Source organism: Lampetra planeri, chromosome 13, assembly GCF_965212315.1.
Source record: "Lampetra planeri chromosome 13, kcLamPlan1.2.h2, whole genome shotgun sequence".
Lineage (NCBI taxonomy): Eukaryota > Metazoa > Chordata > Hyperoartia > Petromyzontiformes > Petromyzontidae > Lampetra > Lampetra planeri.
In genome coordinates, this window is record NC_136119.1 from 9,113,821 (window position 1) to 9,131,611 (window position 17,791).

General features: G+C 42.1%; 1 protein-coding gene across 1 annotated transcript in view; it reads left to right on the forward strand.

The window, feature by feature from the left end:
• Positions 1-17,791, forward strand: part of LOC144722038 (tight junction protein 1-like) — a 144,659-nt gene that overhangs the window by 66,101 nt on the left and 60,767 nt on the right. Inside the window, exons 3-8 of the mRNA XM_078600110.1 lie at positions 758-882; positions 2,039-2,141; positions 4,565-5,276; positions 6,105-6,208; positions 7,988-8,156; positions 9,878-10,019. Coding sequence (XP_078456236.1) covers positions 758-882; positions 2,039-2,141; positions 4,565-5,276; positions 6,105-6,208; positions 7,988-8,156; positions 9,878-10,019 — 1,355 coding nt within the window. The remainder of the gene's footprint in view (positions 1-757; positions 883-2,038; positions 2,142-4,564; positions 5,277-6,104; positions 6,209-7,987; positions 8,157-9,877; positions 10,020-17,791) is intronic.

The window sequence follows — 17,791 nt, forward strand, 5'->3', positions numbered from 1 at the left end:
GCTTACCATGGTACCATTGAGAAGTTACATGCACAGTTATGTGCACAGAGGGATTTTTTTTCCCATTGAATGGGCCACAATGAATTGGTCTGCATCTCGGGCGTTTTACATATTGCGTTGGGGTTGTGGGGGCTTTGTGCCATGACCTTGTGGAGGTGGACCCAGAAGGTCAGATGAGAGCCCCCTGTGGAGAATTTTTTTCAACCCATGATCTAGCACTGGTGGCCTTGGGTGGAGTGATTTATTTCTTCATCAATTAAATCACTACTTCAAAGACGGATGTTGAATTTATAGCTTTTTGCAAATGATGCATAACTAATTTATGATCGAATTTGATCAGTCACTGTCATTAGTTGCCATTCCATTTTTTAAATACAGTACTGCAATAGGATTACTAACGTTTCCGGTTGAAATTCTTATAAAGACTGTCTAAGAACTGCTGTTATTTCTTGTGTGCCTGGAGACTTTATAGCCTAAGTATGACTGCTCAGAAATAGCACTGAGCAACGCTCTTTTCAGTTTTGAGCTCTGAGCCAGTTGCGGAAATTCAATGTTTCTACGGTGGAAGCCAGTGTCAAAGTAGGATATCCTATTCACTGGCCCTGTTGTAAGCTCACGGAAATTTCATGTCATTGTTCATTTGCACGTTATTCAGAACAGTCAAATCGGCTGGTTTAATTCCAGTGCACCATTGCGCGAGAGTGTTTGCGTGATCGACTAACATTCTTGCTACGCTTCCAAACGTTTCCCGTGGCAGGCGCCTGGCTTTGGATTCGGGATCGCCATTTCCGGTGGCAAGGACAACCCGCATTTCCAGAGTGGAGAGACGTCCATTGTCATCTCCGATGTGCTCAAGGGTGGTCCTGCGGAGGGGATGCTCCAGTCAGTACATCAATACTAATCCAGGAGCACTCAAAGTGACGGGGGGCCATTCTCTCTTGGGCCGTCTTATTTGCCTTTAGCCAGATCGTCGGCATTAATGGTGTTAATAATGCGTAGATTTTCTTGAAGATTCAGATGTTTCTTAATTGTTGCCATAATTTTTTCTTGGTTTTTATCAGCGTAGTTTTTTCTACTTTGTATTTTTTTTTGTCCCCATCAATATGTATGTAATATTGTGTTTTATAAATAAAAAATAGATAGTGAATTAACAAGTCAGTGATGTATGAAGTGGGAAATGAAACATGTGATATTTTTCTCATATGAATGTAAGTGTTGTGCATGACTCCGTTGTCAGTCTGCCGTTAATATATGTAAATGTTCAGATTCTTATGCCGAGGACATGTATGTCCATATCACAGAAACATAATTATTAATTCAAGTGAATTTTTTTATACTGTAGAAGAGGAAACATTAAATGAGATAATGTTATGACATTGTTATAGGGATTTCGTCTTTGATACAAGAAGGGATAAACAGCATCATCTTTGCAAACAAGGCAATGTACACATCTTTTTTCTGGTGAGAGAAACAGAATGATTTGTGCCTGATAATTTGATTTCTTGACAGCAGAAAATCCAATATGTTATGCAGTTGTCACGTTGACTCACCTACTGAAAACATCCCTTCATAGACTTTGCAACTTATTGGTTCTTATTATTTTAACCCTTTTATATCACCGGGCTTGGATACAAATTCATAATTTTATTCGGATGACATGGCAATTTCAGCGTCGCATCGAAGTTCCCACGAATAATTAAATTGCGATTAAACTAACAATAAGGGTAAGCACAGGCATTTATGTCAGTTTCAGACCACCCATTGCATTCACACACGCACACTTACATAGGTAGTTTTACATGGGACGTGAAGGATGGTTTTCAGCCGACGTGATTGGCTGTGCATGTATGTATGTTGAACTTCTATTGTAAGACGTTCACATTCACTGGCATGTGTGCGTGTGAACGCAAAGAATGGTTTGTCGTCGATGTAAATAATTTTACCAAAGCAAATGTGCAGCTCGGCCATTTACGTCGGCTGCGCACCTTCCTTTGTGTTCTCGGGCACACTTACCAAAGTGTTGTGTGCCCACTGGCAGTGAGAATGACCGGGTGGTGACGGTGAATGGCAAGCACATGGAAAATGTGGAGCACGCCTTCGCTGTCCAGCAGCTGCGCAACAGTGGCAAGACTGCCAAAATCGTAAGTCTAGCAGGTGATATGCATACACACCGATCCTCATTTTAGCATTGGTGTGTTACTGGGGCAAGTGCTGTTGGCTCCTACCCCTATTCTACTGGCACATTCGAGCCATGCCGAGTCAGGCTATCTATCGCAGGTCTGGAGGCGCCTGGTTGATTTTCCATTGCAGAAGCCTGGACCGTGCCGCTGAGACACATTCAGTTGCCCGCTTTGCCACTGGATTTTGAGTTGTGCTGACTGATGTCGCGCGTTTCCATTGGCCACGCCACTGCCCCTGCTTGTCTCGAATTCAGATGTCTTGTGAGGCCAGCGTGTCATGCTTTGGTCATAGCTCAACTTGGCAAATTACCTCTCCTTGCAGTGATGGCCGCATTGGCTTGGCACGGATGTGCCAGTGTAAAAAACACAGTGGCGAAGAAGCACTACACGGACACCATATTTCCCCCCCAGGGTGTACATTAAATGTGTTCAATATATCACGAAAAACACCTGTTGGAGGTCCATATAGATAATGATAACGATATAAAGTATATAGCATATTGCTGCACTTATTTTAGTGTATTCCACATTTTTTTGCACATTTTCTTAGCAACAATGTTTTGCTCATTAAATGTAATGTATTAACGATGCAGAAGAGACCCACTATTCACGTGTAGGATTGTAAACGAAATACTCCTCAAATAGCCATAAAAGCACAAGTGGGGCATGTGTGGAACATTTCATAATCCCCCAATAAGTGGTTTCCTTTTTGCCCTATTTATTTTATTATATGTGCACACTGATACATTTTATTTTCATCTGGATGTTTTTTTTCTCGTCTTGGATTTTGCTCAAAGCTCAAATCAAGTGCAAGTATACATTTTCTAGCATTTTTTTTAGAAAGCACCAAAGTGAAAAGGTTGGCGCCAGTAAAATCAATACACTTAGGAACCTTATTGGACCAATTAAGAGACTTAAGTTTTAATACAACCACACGGAGAACAAAACTTTATTTTACCCTTTCTGTATTGCCTGGGGATTTTACATAATGCACGCTGCATTGTACATGAACTCTATGGAGAAATCCTTGGTTACCTCTTTCATCTGCATTTGTTAATTGTTAAATGCTGAAATCATTTTGCACTGGGGAAGAGAGTATATGAGCGCAGGGTTTTAAAAATAAATGCACTCACACCATATGCGATGCATTATGCGTCACAAAAGTGGTTAGATGTAAAAGTGAAGTCCATTTGTAAATGAGAGGCGGTTGTGAAAGATGGGAAAAGGTAAGCTGTACATTTTTATACATTTGACCAATATTATAAGCTTACTGAACAGCTTATACTCATTACTTGTCAATGCGTTTTCTGTGGAAAGCACGAACCTTTGATGGCACGAAAATTTTCGAATCCAGGGAGCCTTGCAGCAGTGAGCCAGTTTTTCTGAGATCCTAGCTTAGAAACCGGACAGCCGTCGGTGATTAAATCATGTTTTCAAGTGTAGCGAGTTGGTGATCTCAGCCTGGTCACCAAATTCTGCACACACAAAAAAATCATGAAAATATTTTTAACTTCATTACACTTATTGTACTTCTGAGAATGATACATTGGGTTTGATTGACTTGTGAGCAACAGTCTCTCTGGTACATATGAAAGTAGTGCACCGTGTCTGAAGTGATTTCAGAAGTAGTTCTGTGATGTCACCTTCCAGGATCATTCTCTGACACACGGTGATGTAGACTGCTATAGCTAACAAAAATGTATTAATCTCGTGACATGTCGTGGTCTGTTGCACTCTTGAAAATCCACATTCCCATGCCATGCAAATGATGACCACTGTAAATTTACTACAAAGTGATACTCATTTAATTGATCCTAGAGGGCTGATGAGCTGACTCAACTAAGTGTTGACCTACAACATTCTGATTGTCATTCTAGCGCTCTTATCACATCATCACCCGGCCAGATCAGAAACGTGGAGATTGACAAAGAAAATGGAACCAAGCTGAAATGTGCAAATGGAGGAATAGGGAGGGGGGGCGGGTGCATGCCTGAAATTCCTATGAAATAAGTAAAGGTAAATATGTGCATTAAAAAACAAAGGCATGTTAAAGACGTTATCTGGACTGTTAAACCTAAGTGAACTTGGGCAGGACAAGCTGCTAGAACTTGGGCAGGAAACGGTGCTAGAACTTGGACAGGACGCGTTGCTAATGGTGGAGGGGCAGTCAACGGAATCGTGAGAGGAAATCCACTGTGGAGCTGGAGCAGTGAGATCAATTTGTGTCTAGGAGCTGCATCGATTTATTGCATCATGAGAAGGTGGATGGCTTGCGGAAGCATCCATCCAACGGTGGATAGATCACTGCAGACGACGAGGACTATGAACATTTTAGAATATCGCAACGACGCATCGCACCAAAAATGACTTAATTCCCTCCGCAGACCATCAAGCGGAAGCGGCGAGCTCAACCGCCGTCGTCGCGGCATGAGCCCGAAGCCGCCGATGAGATCTTCGAGGCGGCCAAGGAGGACGAGGAGGAGGAGGAGGAAGAGGAGGAGGACGACTTCGACCGGCGGAGCGCGCGCAGCTCGCGCTCCGAGCGCAGCGGCCGCAGCGCGGCTCGCCGCGGAGACCGAGTCTCGGCGGCCGGCGGAGCCAGGGAGCGAGGGCACGGCCACGCGGGCGAGAGGGCCCAAAGCCTTGGCAGGCGCGAGCGAGAGGCCAGCCTGGGCCGCGTCGACAGGGACTATGGCGTCGGCAGGAGCGAGCAGGACCTGACATCAGGACGGAGCGACAGGGACCGCAGCGCGGCCAGGACGGACAGGGAGCGGAGCGTCGGCCGGACGGACCGGGAGCAGGGAGTTGTCGGCAGGACCGAGAGAGACCCAGTTTTGGGCCGGACCGACAGAGATCACGTCCTTGCTGGGACTGAGCGAGATCGGAGTTTAGGGAGGGTCGAACGGGACCGTGGCCTCGGCCAGAACGAAAGAGAACGCAGTTTAGGGAGGAGCGAGGAAGATCGAAATGTCATGAGGAGTGAGAGGAGCAGAGGCAGGAGCATGTCTCCAGGGTCCTCTGACCGCAGGTCTGTTGGATCCTACTACCAGCCTAAGCTTGTGAAAGTCACGCTTGTGAAAAGCAAGAAATCTGAAGGTATGCACTTCTCTGTTTTTACATACTCTTACTGCAAAGTTGCCTGAATCAAGCTCCCAAGCCACACTTTGTAATTTAATTAATCTTGTGCATTGAAGAGATTGATCAGTTTAACCTTTGTCTGACCTGGCTCACAGCAAAAATTTAAGACACTGCTGCTGTACATCAATAGGATTATAACTAAATGAGTTTACTCAGGTTTGGAATGATCCTGTCACACCATGACCTTTGTGTGAACCTGCTGATTTATAATCATTTTAATGCAAGGCTGAACAGAGGATTATTGCATTTTTTCCCTCAAATTTATTATAATGTTATTAAACAATAATGCTTTCTCTGCACAAGCTCAGAAAATAAGCAACATTAAACATTCATTGCAATTGCCTTTAAGTGTGTGTTGGTTTCAAAAAGTAGAATAGATTGTCACTAAAACATCGCCCATCAATGGAAAACCCTTCTTTGTGTGGAATGATTGTATTCCTTTGTGAATTTTGCTGGTTTTATTATGAAGGTGTTGTAAGATGCATAATGTTCAGTCAGTAATTTGTATTATTAGATTTCAATGTAATATATTAAGATAAGTACACTAAACAGTGAAGCATGTTTTTTTTTTTAACAAATTCTGCTAGTGAATATCGATCCATTGGCACAGCAGGCAGGCAGGTACTGTCCAAAGTGTTCGCCTGCTGTGTTTCACCATTTTTGCCTCTTGGCACCCTGCTCGTTCCACATTCTCTGCCCCCTTTCCACAAACTTATCGGCGTGTTAAAAGTGGCGCAGGATTTCAGCGTGGCGTCGGCTCACGTAGTCTTGTCGCACCCTGCGCAGAGTACGGACTGCGACTCGGCAGTCAGATATTCGTGAAGGATGTGTCGGCCGAGGGGCTGGCAGCGCGGGATGGGAACATTCACGACGGGGACATTGTGCTCAAGGTAACGCGCTTCAGCCAAGCGTTCATTCATGCTCGGATCACAGAGTGTAACAAATGTGCTTTTCTGCTTTTTTTGTGTGTGTGTTTATCCCAGATATAGCACAGGGACAAAAATAGGGCCATTCTTTCAACGTGAGCAAACAGGGCTATGACCTGGATTTTTGTTCGGTCGTTATCCCTGGCATTGCCGGCCAAAGAAATTCTCAGGTGGAAAGGTTATCTGAGGCCAAATTCTGAGGTCACCGTAGGGCAACCGGGCACAATGTGCTGCATAAGGAATGATTTATTCGAACATCAACCTCAGCCTTCCACACAAAGCTGTGTAAACAAAAATATGCATAGTTGATGTTTATTATAAATCACGCCGTTTCTGCTTGCCGTTGTGGTGTGCCCAGGGAATTTAGACAGCAGAGTTCGAAAGAGGTAGTGTTAGCGCTGCTTGGGAGGGGATGGATGTTGAGAGAAACGCTTCACATGAGAGATACCAGTGTTGGTAAACAAACCCCAGCTATGGGACCAATTTGAAAAGTCGCTTAGGAGAACATCGCAGCTGAAGTGAGGAGGTACAACATCTCTCCCTCGTGTTGTCTTCCCCTTGAAAAAGAGAATAGCATCCTTGGCTGCATGGTTTCATCACTTGCACAAAATACTGTTAATGGAGAGAGACGTTTGGCATTGTCATGTACAAGGTTCAACGCAGCTTGAGTAAAATTTTGATTTGAATTGAAGTTTTAAACCACCGTTTTCAAAATACAGAAACTCGAAAGAGTGGTGTGCTTTATGGCCTGCCCTTACTTTCCCTCTTCCTTTCCCATATAAATCAACACTTGGCCTTCTCCGCTGCCTACACGCTGGCCAATCTAATTCACGAATCCGTGCTTAAGTGACTGATACATGCTATATGGGAAGGTCATGCCTGTATTTTAAACATTTAGAATTGGAAAATGCCACGATGCTTAACAATAAAATACAACGATATATAACACTACTTCCTCTTGTCTTGCACACCTTGTTCTGGATGTTGAAAGTATTTTTTGTTGTCATTTTTATGGCCTCAAGTTGTTTACGTGCACTGTGTATTTCAACATCACATATATTGTGACTCACCCCTGCATAAATGTATGCAGTAATTTGTAAAGTGAAGTCAGTTGGTAATTGGCAGAGGTTAGTGCAGAACTACTCAGCATGCGGCCTGTTGGTCGCATCTGGCCCCTAGAGTATGGAACGTCATCCACAAATTATGGGGAGACTAATATATTAACGTTTTGCTATGATAAGGAGCCTTACTGTAATAGCCTTTGTACTGCCCTTGTCCACCATTCCCCCCACCTTCTCTACATGCGTGATCTACATTTTCCTGAAATAGAAATGCATTGAATGCATGAAATGTGACCAACTCTGACAAATAAATATGAGCATAATAATACAATTCATAATGCGCATAATGTTGCGGACCGAAGGTGCATTTCTGAGGCTCGGTTTGTACTTTGTGATCTGTCTAAAGCTTACATTTCAAAAATTTACTTAAACTCGCTTCTTTGGATATTCAGCGTCCTCACGAAAGGTCAGTTTAGTATGAAATGAGCAGCTGGCACTGCTACGTGTCAGTCTTCTTGAATGAAAAAAACCGCGCATGTGTGGTGCTATTAACCTCGTCATGTGGTCGACCATGAAACGAATTCTTCCATTGCAAAAGAACATTTTCAACCTTTTGTGGCTTCACAAAAGTACCTGGGCAAAAAGTTGAGGTGCTGTAGGAAAACTACTTCTCTTCTGACAGATCAACGGCACAGTGACGGAGAACATGTCTTTGGCCGATGCCCGAAAGCTTATCGAGAGGTCAAAGGGCAAGTTGAGGATGGTGCTGCAGAGAGACGACCAGGGGACTCTCATCACCATTCCGGATTTGGAAGACTCCATCCCCTCCTCCAACCTCTCCGACAGGGATGGTACATAAGCCGAGCGTGCGACGCGGCCACTGCACGAAAGTTTTTTTTTGCTGGGGGGGGAGGGGTGGCAATGAGAACAAAGTACAAAGATGGTGAAATGTACACCTGTGACAGCCCACAGAGTAAACGCGTGCAACTTGGAAATATTTGCTCAGTGCCTATGTGTGTGTGTGTAAACCCGGCGGCAATATGTGCAGGCGTTTTTCCCCCCTTTTTTTTGTTATAATCACACCAAGAGAAATGTATTATGTTTTAAGTGTATGTTATTTGATTTAGAAATATCATATTATTGTATTGGCTTTATTACATTCATTACAGTGCGGTTTCTTATGGCACCTGCTGGCAGCTTGCTGCCAATAACATCCGGCAACATCGCATTTTCCCAATGGGCCTGACTAATAATGAGACCCACAAGGTTAAAACTGCTTCCATTGTTTTCCTGCTTAAGCAAGTATAACTTTTTTTTATGAAACATTAGTCTGGAAGGCACATAGGCTGATGGACTACAAATAATTATTTGCATTGCAAAGATAGACTTTTGCCTGTTTACCTATTTATTTACTAAACGTTTGGTGTTGTTTGGGCCTCTGCAAGTACGTGGCTTTTTTTTTTACACATGAACACCTTTTCAAACATTAACAGCATTAATGTCAGATAGGCAAAAGAAATAATGCAACGTTTCTTAGGGGGAAAAAAAAAGTAATTAAATTACACCTGCTTTATCGTTTGGGGGGGCCTAAGGGCAATCAGATGAAACTTTCTTTCTCAGATTACCCGGCATAACATCCCAATAGGCGTCAGGTTGAGGCTGATTGACTTAATTGACATGCTATGCCAAGTAGAAAGTGCACCCATCACTTGGCAGTTGGTCCCAGTAGTGGGCAGGCAAATGTGTATCACAGTGGGAAGCACCTGAGCATCTGGACAATGTAGTGCATTGGCATCCTAATAGAAACAAATGAGTCATTCCTCTCTCTGGGGCCTGTGTAATGTTGTGTGTGTGTGTGTATGCAATGTTGTGTGTGTGTGTATATATGCAATGTTGTGTGTGTGTGTATATGGGAGAAACTGCCTGGGATGGAAGCGCATGAGATTCCATCGTTTCCTCGGGGTGGAAGTTGACGAGTGGAAGTAAAAGAAAAGAGACAGCTTTTTTTTTCAAGAGCTGCAGAAGGATTGCATAAAATATAAGTCGGCTATGATGCTGCAACACATTAATAAATGTATGTTTCTGAATTATTACAGAACCGCACTATGCCGAACTTTGCTCCGTTATCTGATCATTTTCACACTCAATGTGTTCAAATCAAATTAGTCGGAATCATAATCTTTTTTTTTAAATCATTTCTATTTCTTCCGCGAATAAAAATAAAAAAAGAGACTGCACGTTACAAAGGGACAAAGCTAGTCGATGTGTAAGAATGTTGAAACTGAATGTAACATTGCTGCACATGATGCTTTACAGGCGAAGATATCAGTTAGTCAGCATGCTCCTGAATTAATATGAGATACAATCGGTAGTAAGTGGTGAGGGTTATAAATGACCAACAAAAAACTATCGATTATTTCTATATTAAACGATATCAGGTGGGTGACAGTCAAATATTAACACTGTCAGGACAGTTTACCTCTCTGTTGTGCGCATTGTCTACAGGAGCCAGTGACGGGTTGCTTTCTTGTGTGCACAAGTGGTGACGATGCCCTTTGTTGTATGGCTACAGACATCTCTGAGATCCAGTCTCTGGTTTCGGAGCCGTCGGACGAAGCTCAGTCTCGTCAGAGCAGTCGCTCCCGCTCACGAGAGGACATCAGGTCTCCCGAGAGCGAAACGCCAAGCAGGTCCACTGGCCAACCTTCCACCAGGTAACGCACCTTTTGGCACCACGGCTCTAACGGTACTCCATCTCACCCGAGTGTGTGTTCCTGTTTTTTATATTGCACTTCTTTACCCAGGATAGCCTCACTAAATGTCTCGTGACTTTATTTTTAGGAAGGTCGTTTTCGCAGTAGGGATGGGGGCAATGATTGCCGTGCATATTTCCGATTGGGTTATTTTGGACCGTGTTGCCGACACACAGCGGCCCACTCTTGCGAATGACTTAAAGGGATCTTTAACGTCCACTGTGAAGCAGACGCCGCATATCGTATGGTTATCGCACCCTCAGTAATAACCAGGGCAGACGCTTGATTAGAACCATGACCCTCTGCCACAAGCGGTAACCGCGCTGTTGTTGGATCGCTTCACCGCGCAACAAGACGCACAGCCACACTTCCTGCTTCTTAATCAAACTATGGTTTTAATTTATCTTCACTGTTAAACTCACGTACGTCAGCGTTTTGCCTGATGTATATTTAGCTTTGGTAGACTCTGCTGCTGAAGCAGTATGAGCTGGTCACACAAACAATGACAGCATTGTCTATCAGTATTATATGACGGTATTGAGTAAAGACAAAGCTGTGTTTGTTATGTGTCAATGCTTTGAGGTTCGTGTGACTTGTAAGGCATATACTCTTCCCCCAAAATCCATTGATGATTGAAGGTGAGTACATTAGCGTTAAAATGCTTGATCTCTGTAATTACGGGAAAGTACGTATTCAGTTTATTTGAAGAGTAACAATGCCGAATGAAATCTTCGTAACTTTGGAGTGACTGAAGTAGTACACTGGTGTCACTCAAATCCTAAAGATCACCGGTGCATGGAGGCCAAGACAGCACAGCAGCAGCCGAGTATGAAAGGCTGGTGACTTGGCATTGATAAAACAAAGTCATCATAAAGCCATGCGAACAAGCACATAAAATCAATAGGGAATGACAGCTGCTCCAAATCAAGGGGGGCTTGCATCTAGCACAAACAAGAAATGAAAGCAAAATCTGTGGAGCAAGCAGCTGCATGACTTCTCTGAAGAATGGGAAGCCCGCCAGAAAATGATAAGGGCGGTAAATCTACAACAAAGGACCGCGGAGAACAGACATTGGCGATGTATAGGAATGCAGTGGCATCCCTTGTCAGAGCATTGACCTTACCACTCCGTCACTGTAGCATTGAATAAGTGCCGACACTATTTTGTCCCCAAAAGGCGAGGTATGCTATAGAGGGGGATAGTTTGTAGAAATAATACATTAAAAGTCACATTCAGTTTTCGTATGCCTTCACTCACCACTTGGCTCCACCGCCCATTAGCTTCTTGACTCGCCACTCTCAACATGCCTTCTGTTGTACGGTGCTTGTCACTCGTACACGCTGACTCTTTCAACGTGAAATATTTGATGCGATATATTACAGAGCATGTGTCGAAGTGTATAGGTAGAGCAGTAATGTATACTTACATAAGCCACAGCCAGTTATATATTTTCCATAGACTCGTGCAACCTCTTCAGCTGTTCACAAGTGTGGCCAATAGGAACATGCACACATCTTTAACATCTTTAAGCAAAGGTTTCAGAATCAGAATCGTTATTTAGACTGGAGAAATCCGATGAATTATCAAGCTCATTTTTTACAGATGTCCATATTTACTGGGGAAACTAAAGTGTTACATTTATTTAGGATTTTGTTTGACATTGAATGTGGATAGGCTTTTGTTTGAAATAAATGTGTGCTTCCACATATTGTTTTAGTTTTTGTTGTTGTTTTGCCATCGCATTGCTTGAGGTTAGAGGGCGTTTGCAAAAATAAACAAAACGGTGTAATATCGTCTTTGTCACTGAGTATATATTAAAGGGTGGCCTGTGAAAGCGTTAAATCAGTCACAGCTAAGGGGATCACGCATGCGAAATGCTGCGGTGCGTTTTGTGACATGCTGGATAATGCCCGCTTTGTTCTGATGACACAAGTGGATGGTCACACTAATGGGCGAGGGGCCTGATAGCTCAAAGCAGAAATCGCACATCAACTAAAAATAAATGAATGCCGCGTAGTTAAATGTACACATACCTGTGCTTGCGGCATCAGCATTTATGCGGTACGAGTATATAATGCGTTAGCCTTTGACCCACCCCATTTATTTTGCTTTGGGCAGCTCTAATGGTATTCTTTCCAGTACACCCTTTGCAAGATAGATAAAAGATAGATGAAATTATATTTCAAATCGTGGAAACTATAGCAAGATGAAAACCATTTTTGTTGTTGTTGCTTTTTCTGCTTTGATTAAAATTATTTAAAAGGTGACGTTTTTAACAGGGTAGTCAATTATTCAATGCACTTGCCATATCCTCGAAGTCTTACGAGCCGATATCATGACTGGTCCAAGCAAAGCCAGGGCTGCGTATTATAGGCGTGTAAAGACGAATTGATTAATTGATTAATACAGTGCATATTGTTAAGCTCAGGATGCACGTATAAATTCAAATGTGTAAGGATATCTGTTTTAGGTTCTTATATATTGGCACAATGGTTTGCGCACTGCACTATGAATCTGGCAACCACAGTTCAATTCATAACCGTGGCTAACATCAGTGAGAAATAATATCTCAACCGGTTCTGGGCACCCCCTTCAACAATCAAGTCTATATCGTCAAAACAATCCCCATCGCCGACATAACGTGGATGAGATATTCATCCAGCAGTGGATCTACAAAGGCCTATAATCGGTTTATGTGAGCTCTGCAGCTACCAGGGACCACTGCACTGACTAACATGTAAAACAAATAATGGAATATTCAATGAGTGATCTTATATTACAGCTCAACACGGGGTACAATTAATTACACTATCTAACATCAAATTGTATACTGCTGTACAGTAATGTCTCAAAGTACACGGACTCAGACTGCGCGGACCCGCTCATACGGGACCGACCCCGATTCAAACTTACACTAACGTGGATTTGAGGGCTTGTAACTGTATCGCCCGCGCAAGAAACAAGTCCAGAAAATATCGTCGTCTCGATTTGACCTGGATGCTACTGATGATTATTGAATAGTTTACTGTACAGTACTGTACTTTATTAACATTTATGTACATTTATATCCATTTTATATGCACTCCTATATTGTGTATATTTGCGCTTATGTGGGGGTACACGGAACCCAACCCTCTGAGACCTTGCTTTACAACATAATTCACAAGAGTCCGTCTTCGCTTGTCTGTATTAGCCCACATTCAGATAACTAACTTGCCATAGAGTCTGAATTATGGTATATTTACCCAGTTCTCCCTTACACTTGTTATATTTATCTCACGTATTCACCTGGTTATAAACCAATTGATTGAATGGTATCTGGTCATTTTTGCTATTCAACTTAGAAACTGGTTTCGAAATAACTGTAATTTTAGTAAAAGTGCTCTAATGAATCTAAAGTATGAAAATAACATTTAACATTTGTATTCTGGCGAATTGCCCGATGATGCTGGATGCAATTACCAGCGAAACGTCGTACTCAAATTGTAAATGTTGTGGTTTCACGCTTCAACACACCAGTGGGCTAAAGCAGTGAACTATTTGTCTTTTGTCAACGTGACACTTTTTTACTGATTGGCCGTGTCGGGTGGTGGAGGGTTACGACACATTTATAAATAACGCGATCTAAACCCAAAAACGTTGATTATGAATAATATTGGTCGCGAAAGCCTACGTGTTAAACTGATTTGTATCCATGTGTATCTTCTTTGATTTGGTACCACATATAGCTATGGTCCCGTGTTAGGATTAATGTTCTTTTGACCAGCGCACACAAGTGATGTATGTGCTTACATTGAGTTTGAGGCACATTTGTTTTGTTGCTTGATACTGTAAAGTAAAATAAAAATACATATAGGTTTCATTATATGTTCTGGTTATAGGGTAATGGCATATCGATCAGAAACATGGACAATTCTTGTTTTTTAAACGAAAAATTGCACAAAGAAGCGTGGAGAGATGCATGCTTGGAATTACTTTTAGAGACAGCAGCAGGCGGAGGAGCACACGGATTGGAGAGCATGTGCAGGTTAAAGACATTGTTCTAACTGTTTAAGAAAAGTTCGTGGGCTTGTTGCAGGACACATCGCTAGATGCGGTGGAGACACTGTGGTCAATAAATGTTGGAGTGGCAGTCAAGGGCTGGAAAGTGCCTGGAATTTTGACAATCAAGGAGATGGAGCACTGAAATCAGCTCGTGTGCAGATGCTAGGTGGATTATCTTACCTTATATATATAGGGCCTTACTCCGAGGCGCTTTGCAATCATTGTACAATTATACATTAGATCGTAGTGATTACAATAGAGAGTGGGATCGTGAGAGACGGTGGCAGCTTTGTAAGGTCGTGGCTGTTGATGAGAGGATAACATGTGCCTATGTAGTGGTGTATGTGTAATGCTGTATCAGTGTTTGTGCACACAAGGTTTGCAAGTTCCTTTGACAGTTCTTACTGACTACTGCTGTCCTGCTAATGGTGCTCATCATGCAACTATGAACGCATCTCCGCTGCTATACAGGATCCGCTTGAGGATGTTCCTTTAACTAAACTCCTCATTTCTGAAGAACTTAAAGGAAAATACTTTATGTAAGAGGACGGCTGCTTGCGTTGTGGCCGGAACGTCGTGAGAATTATTTTATTATGTTTTATTTTTATTATTTTATTACTTCCCTTCTACGTGACTTTACCGAAAGAACCAAGAAGATGAATCCCTGCAGTCACGAAAGCTTTAAATCGAAAAAGAAACAAGAAATTCAGGAAAATTTTTGATTGAACAATTGAACAGGCTTAAGCACAAGTAACTTATTTCTAATTGAAAATAATTGAAATCATGGTTTATAATAGATCTGCTATGAAGAAGGGCTCATGTTAGAAATGTCGGGCAATTTCTATTTTCCTTGAGGGCAGTGTTTATTCACGATTGTGTTGATATCTTTGTTATCCATGCGTACAGGTCGTGTCTTGGTTGTTGTCATGGAACCTGAGTTCATTGTAAACACTTCATTCATAACCTTTTAGAGTACTCTAGTTGTTTAGTGGAACGTGGTTATACGGCCCTTTGTCATTATACTGATGAACTAAATCCTCCGGCACCCTATGTCAATCCATAGGTGTTGTTTGACCATATTTCACGTGGCTGGTGATATAGTTCACTGAAAAATATCACCTGATTGTTGTCCATGTGATCATTTCCTTTTGTCCATATGTCCTAAAGTAAAAGGTTTCAGAAACTTTTAACACAAAGAGAGTGCGAGAATTACAGGTTTAACAGCGTCACTAAACAATGGAGGATTTAGCATGACAGGTTGTTTACCTACTGTAAAGGCAGCCTGCTTTGTTTCACACGTTCTCGTAGCAAGTGCGACAAGTCACGAAAAATAATGCAACATGTCCTCATTTGAAAAAAAATGTTTTTGCAAACTGCAAGTATTTTTCAGTGTTGATTTGCCCCGTTGATAGGTATTTGCTTTTTTGTCTTCATCCCACAAAATAAATACCATCAACAAACCGACTATAGAAGTAGTTCATCTTTTCAAATACAAGCAAAGCCAACTTTGACCTTAAAAGGTAAAAGCATGAATGTGAATGAACAAAACTATATTTAAATATTGAAAGCGTGCTGAAGGCAGTGCCGCTTATAGGGATACGGACTTTAATACAATGCATTTGCGTAGAAAACAAATCACAACACTGGAATTATCGTGCGTTATCTATGATATAATTTTGTGTCGACTAAGACCCATTCCTTACTGAGAGTGTCCTTGCCTATTTACATTGGGCAGTTGACCAGCTTTGGTTTAAGCAAGCCTGACTGTTGATGAGACTATGGATGTCAAATCCAGTCCAGAATGTGTTAGTTATGAACTAATGCTGTTGATAACATTCACTCCCAGAAGGCCGTGCTGCTTTCATATTTTTTATGTGGACAGATAAATATGCAAAGGAGACTTCATTTTGTTCTATATTTAAAGACCTTCATCACGGATCTTACACGTGGTACTGTACATGTATTTAAAGATCAACTATCTTAACCACCTTTTTTCGTTCCTTATTAAAGTTAGCTTTAAAGGCATGCACTTTTTAAAAATTGACTTGCAAGGCCAAGAGCTGGGGAGCTTATTATCTTTAATGTGTCTGCTCCACAAATCGATGATGATGATGATGCATTGAATGCATATAGAGCAGCTGTTTGTGACACCGATGTTCTTGGTATCTCTAAGGCCCCATCCTCAGACATGCTTAATGCTGCCGCGTGTGCGGTGGTTGTTACTGCCGTGGTTACGTCTGCATACAAATAACTTATTCACAACCAATTTGGGAGCTGTCTTGGTCAACCTTGTACAAACGCACACTTGATCAGTTGTGACTGGTGAAAAGTTATGTAGCTTGTGTGTAGCCACGCATTAGATCTCACATCGAGGAGAGGCTTGTAGTGGTGCTACTGTGTGTGCATTACATAAATAAGAACATAATTGGCAACAACATGAAAACGCGATATTTTTCCACTACAGTGTGTACATTTCTGGACTGTCAAGTTATAGTCCTGTGCGTTATAAAACCACTCCGTTATGAATTGCATTATATTTGAGTGTGTAACTTGTCACTGGAATATCACACGACACATTGAGTTACCCACTGTAAATGATGGTAAACGGTCATGATTTATGTGTTCCTGTGTTCCTGTCTAAAACACTTTGCCTCTCTATTCATACATCATTGCAGATGGATGGGGGGTTATCTCCCTCTGCAATCACTTACTTAAAATACTCCATATTTGCAAGCTCACGCCAGTGGTAAAAATCTATGACCAAATTATAATGTGATGCAGATGTCCAGTCCAATTGTAGTTCTTGCTTCAGGCTTTTCATTATGAGTCTTTAGCATTTTGCACACATGTGCTCTTTAATTACCCCTTTTTCCCTTGTGTATTACACAAGACTACAGGCAAAGGTTGTCAGTAAACATTTAGAAAGTAAATTAGTATAACCTTGTTTCATTTGGATATTAAATATTGGGAGAACATTCCAATTATAAACGTGTGAAGTACCACACTTTCATCAAGTGATGTGTACAAAGGCAATATAGTAATGCTAATTTAATTGGTTATCTTTATGCATGTAATTTTAAGTAGACATGGTAGTGTATGAGAACACATCCAGTTTCAAAGTTAATTAATAATTGATGTTGTATGCCTGGCTATTTAACTATTTACATTTGAAATAGTTTACTATACTCCTATTGCTATTGGCCCCATGTGTTACCAGTGTTACTGCAGTGGAAACTGTTAGCACACCTTGCGCAATTCCATAATTTAGCCAAAAACGTCACAACTGCCACAGCATCAACAATTTTTGCGGTAATATGTTGTCCACATTCACGCTGCTGAAATTGTGGATCCCCGATTTTTCACGTGAACTCACAACAAACGATCATCTGAAGGGCGTCAAACATGCTCAACCCTGTGGACAGACCTAGCTGACCAATCGGGCTCCCATCTAACGTACATTACCCAAGCCCACATAGCCTCATGGCCCCCGCAGAGCGTGGAGACCAGAAGGCCAGGGCGCTGGGTATGCTTCCTGGCCCAGAACACATCTGTTTCTGTGCTGCCAGAGCTTTCCTTCCCAGGGATCATGAAAGTGAGGCGTGGGCACGGATCAATCTCTCGCGAAAGTGAGGCGTGGGCACGGATCAATCTCTCACCAAAGTGAGGAGTGGACTCGGATCAATCTCTCA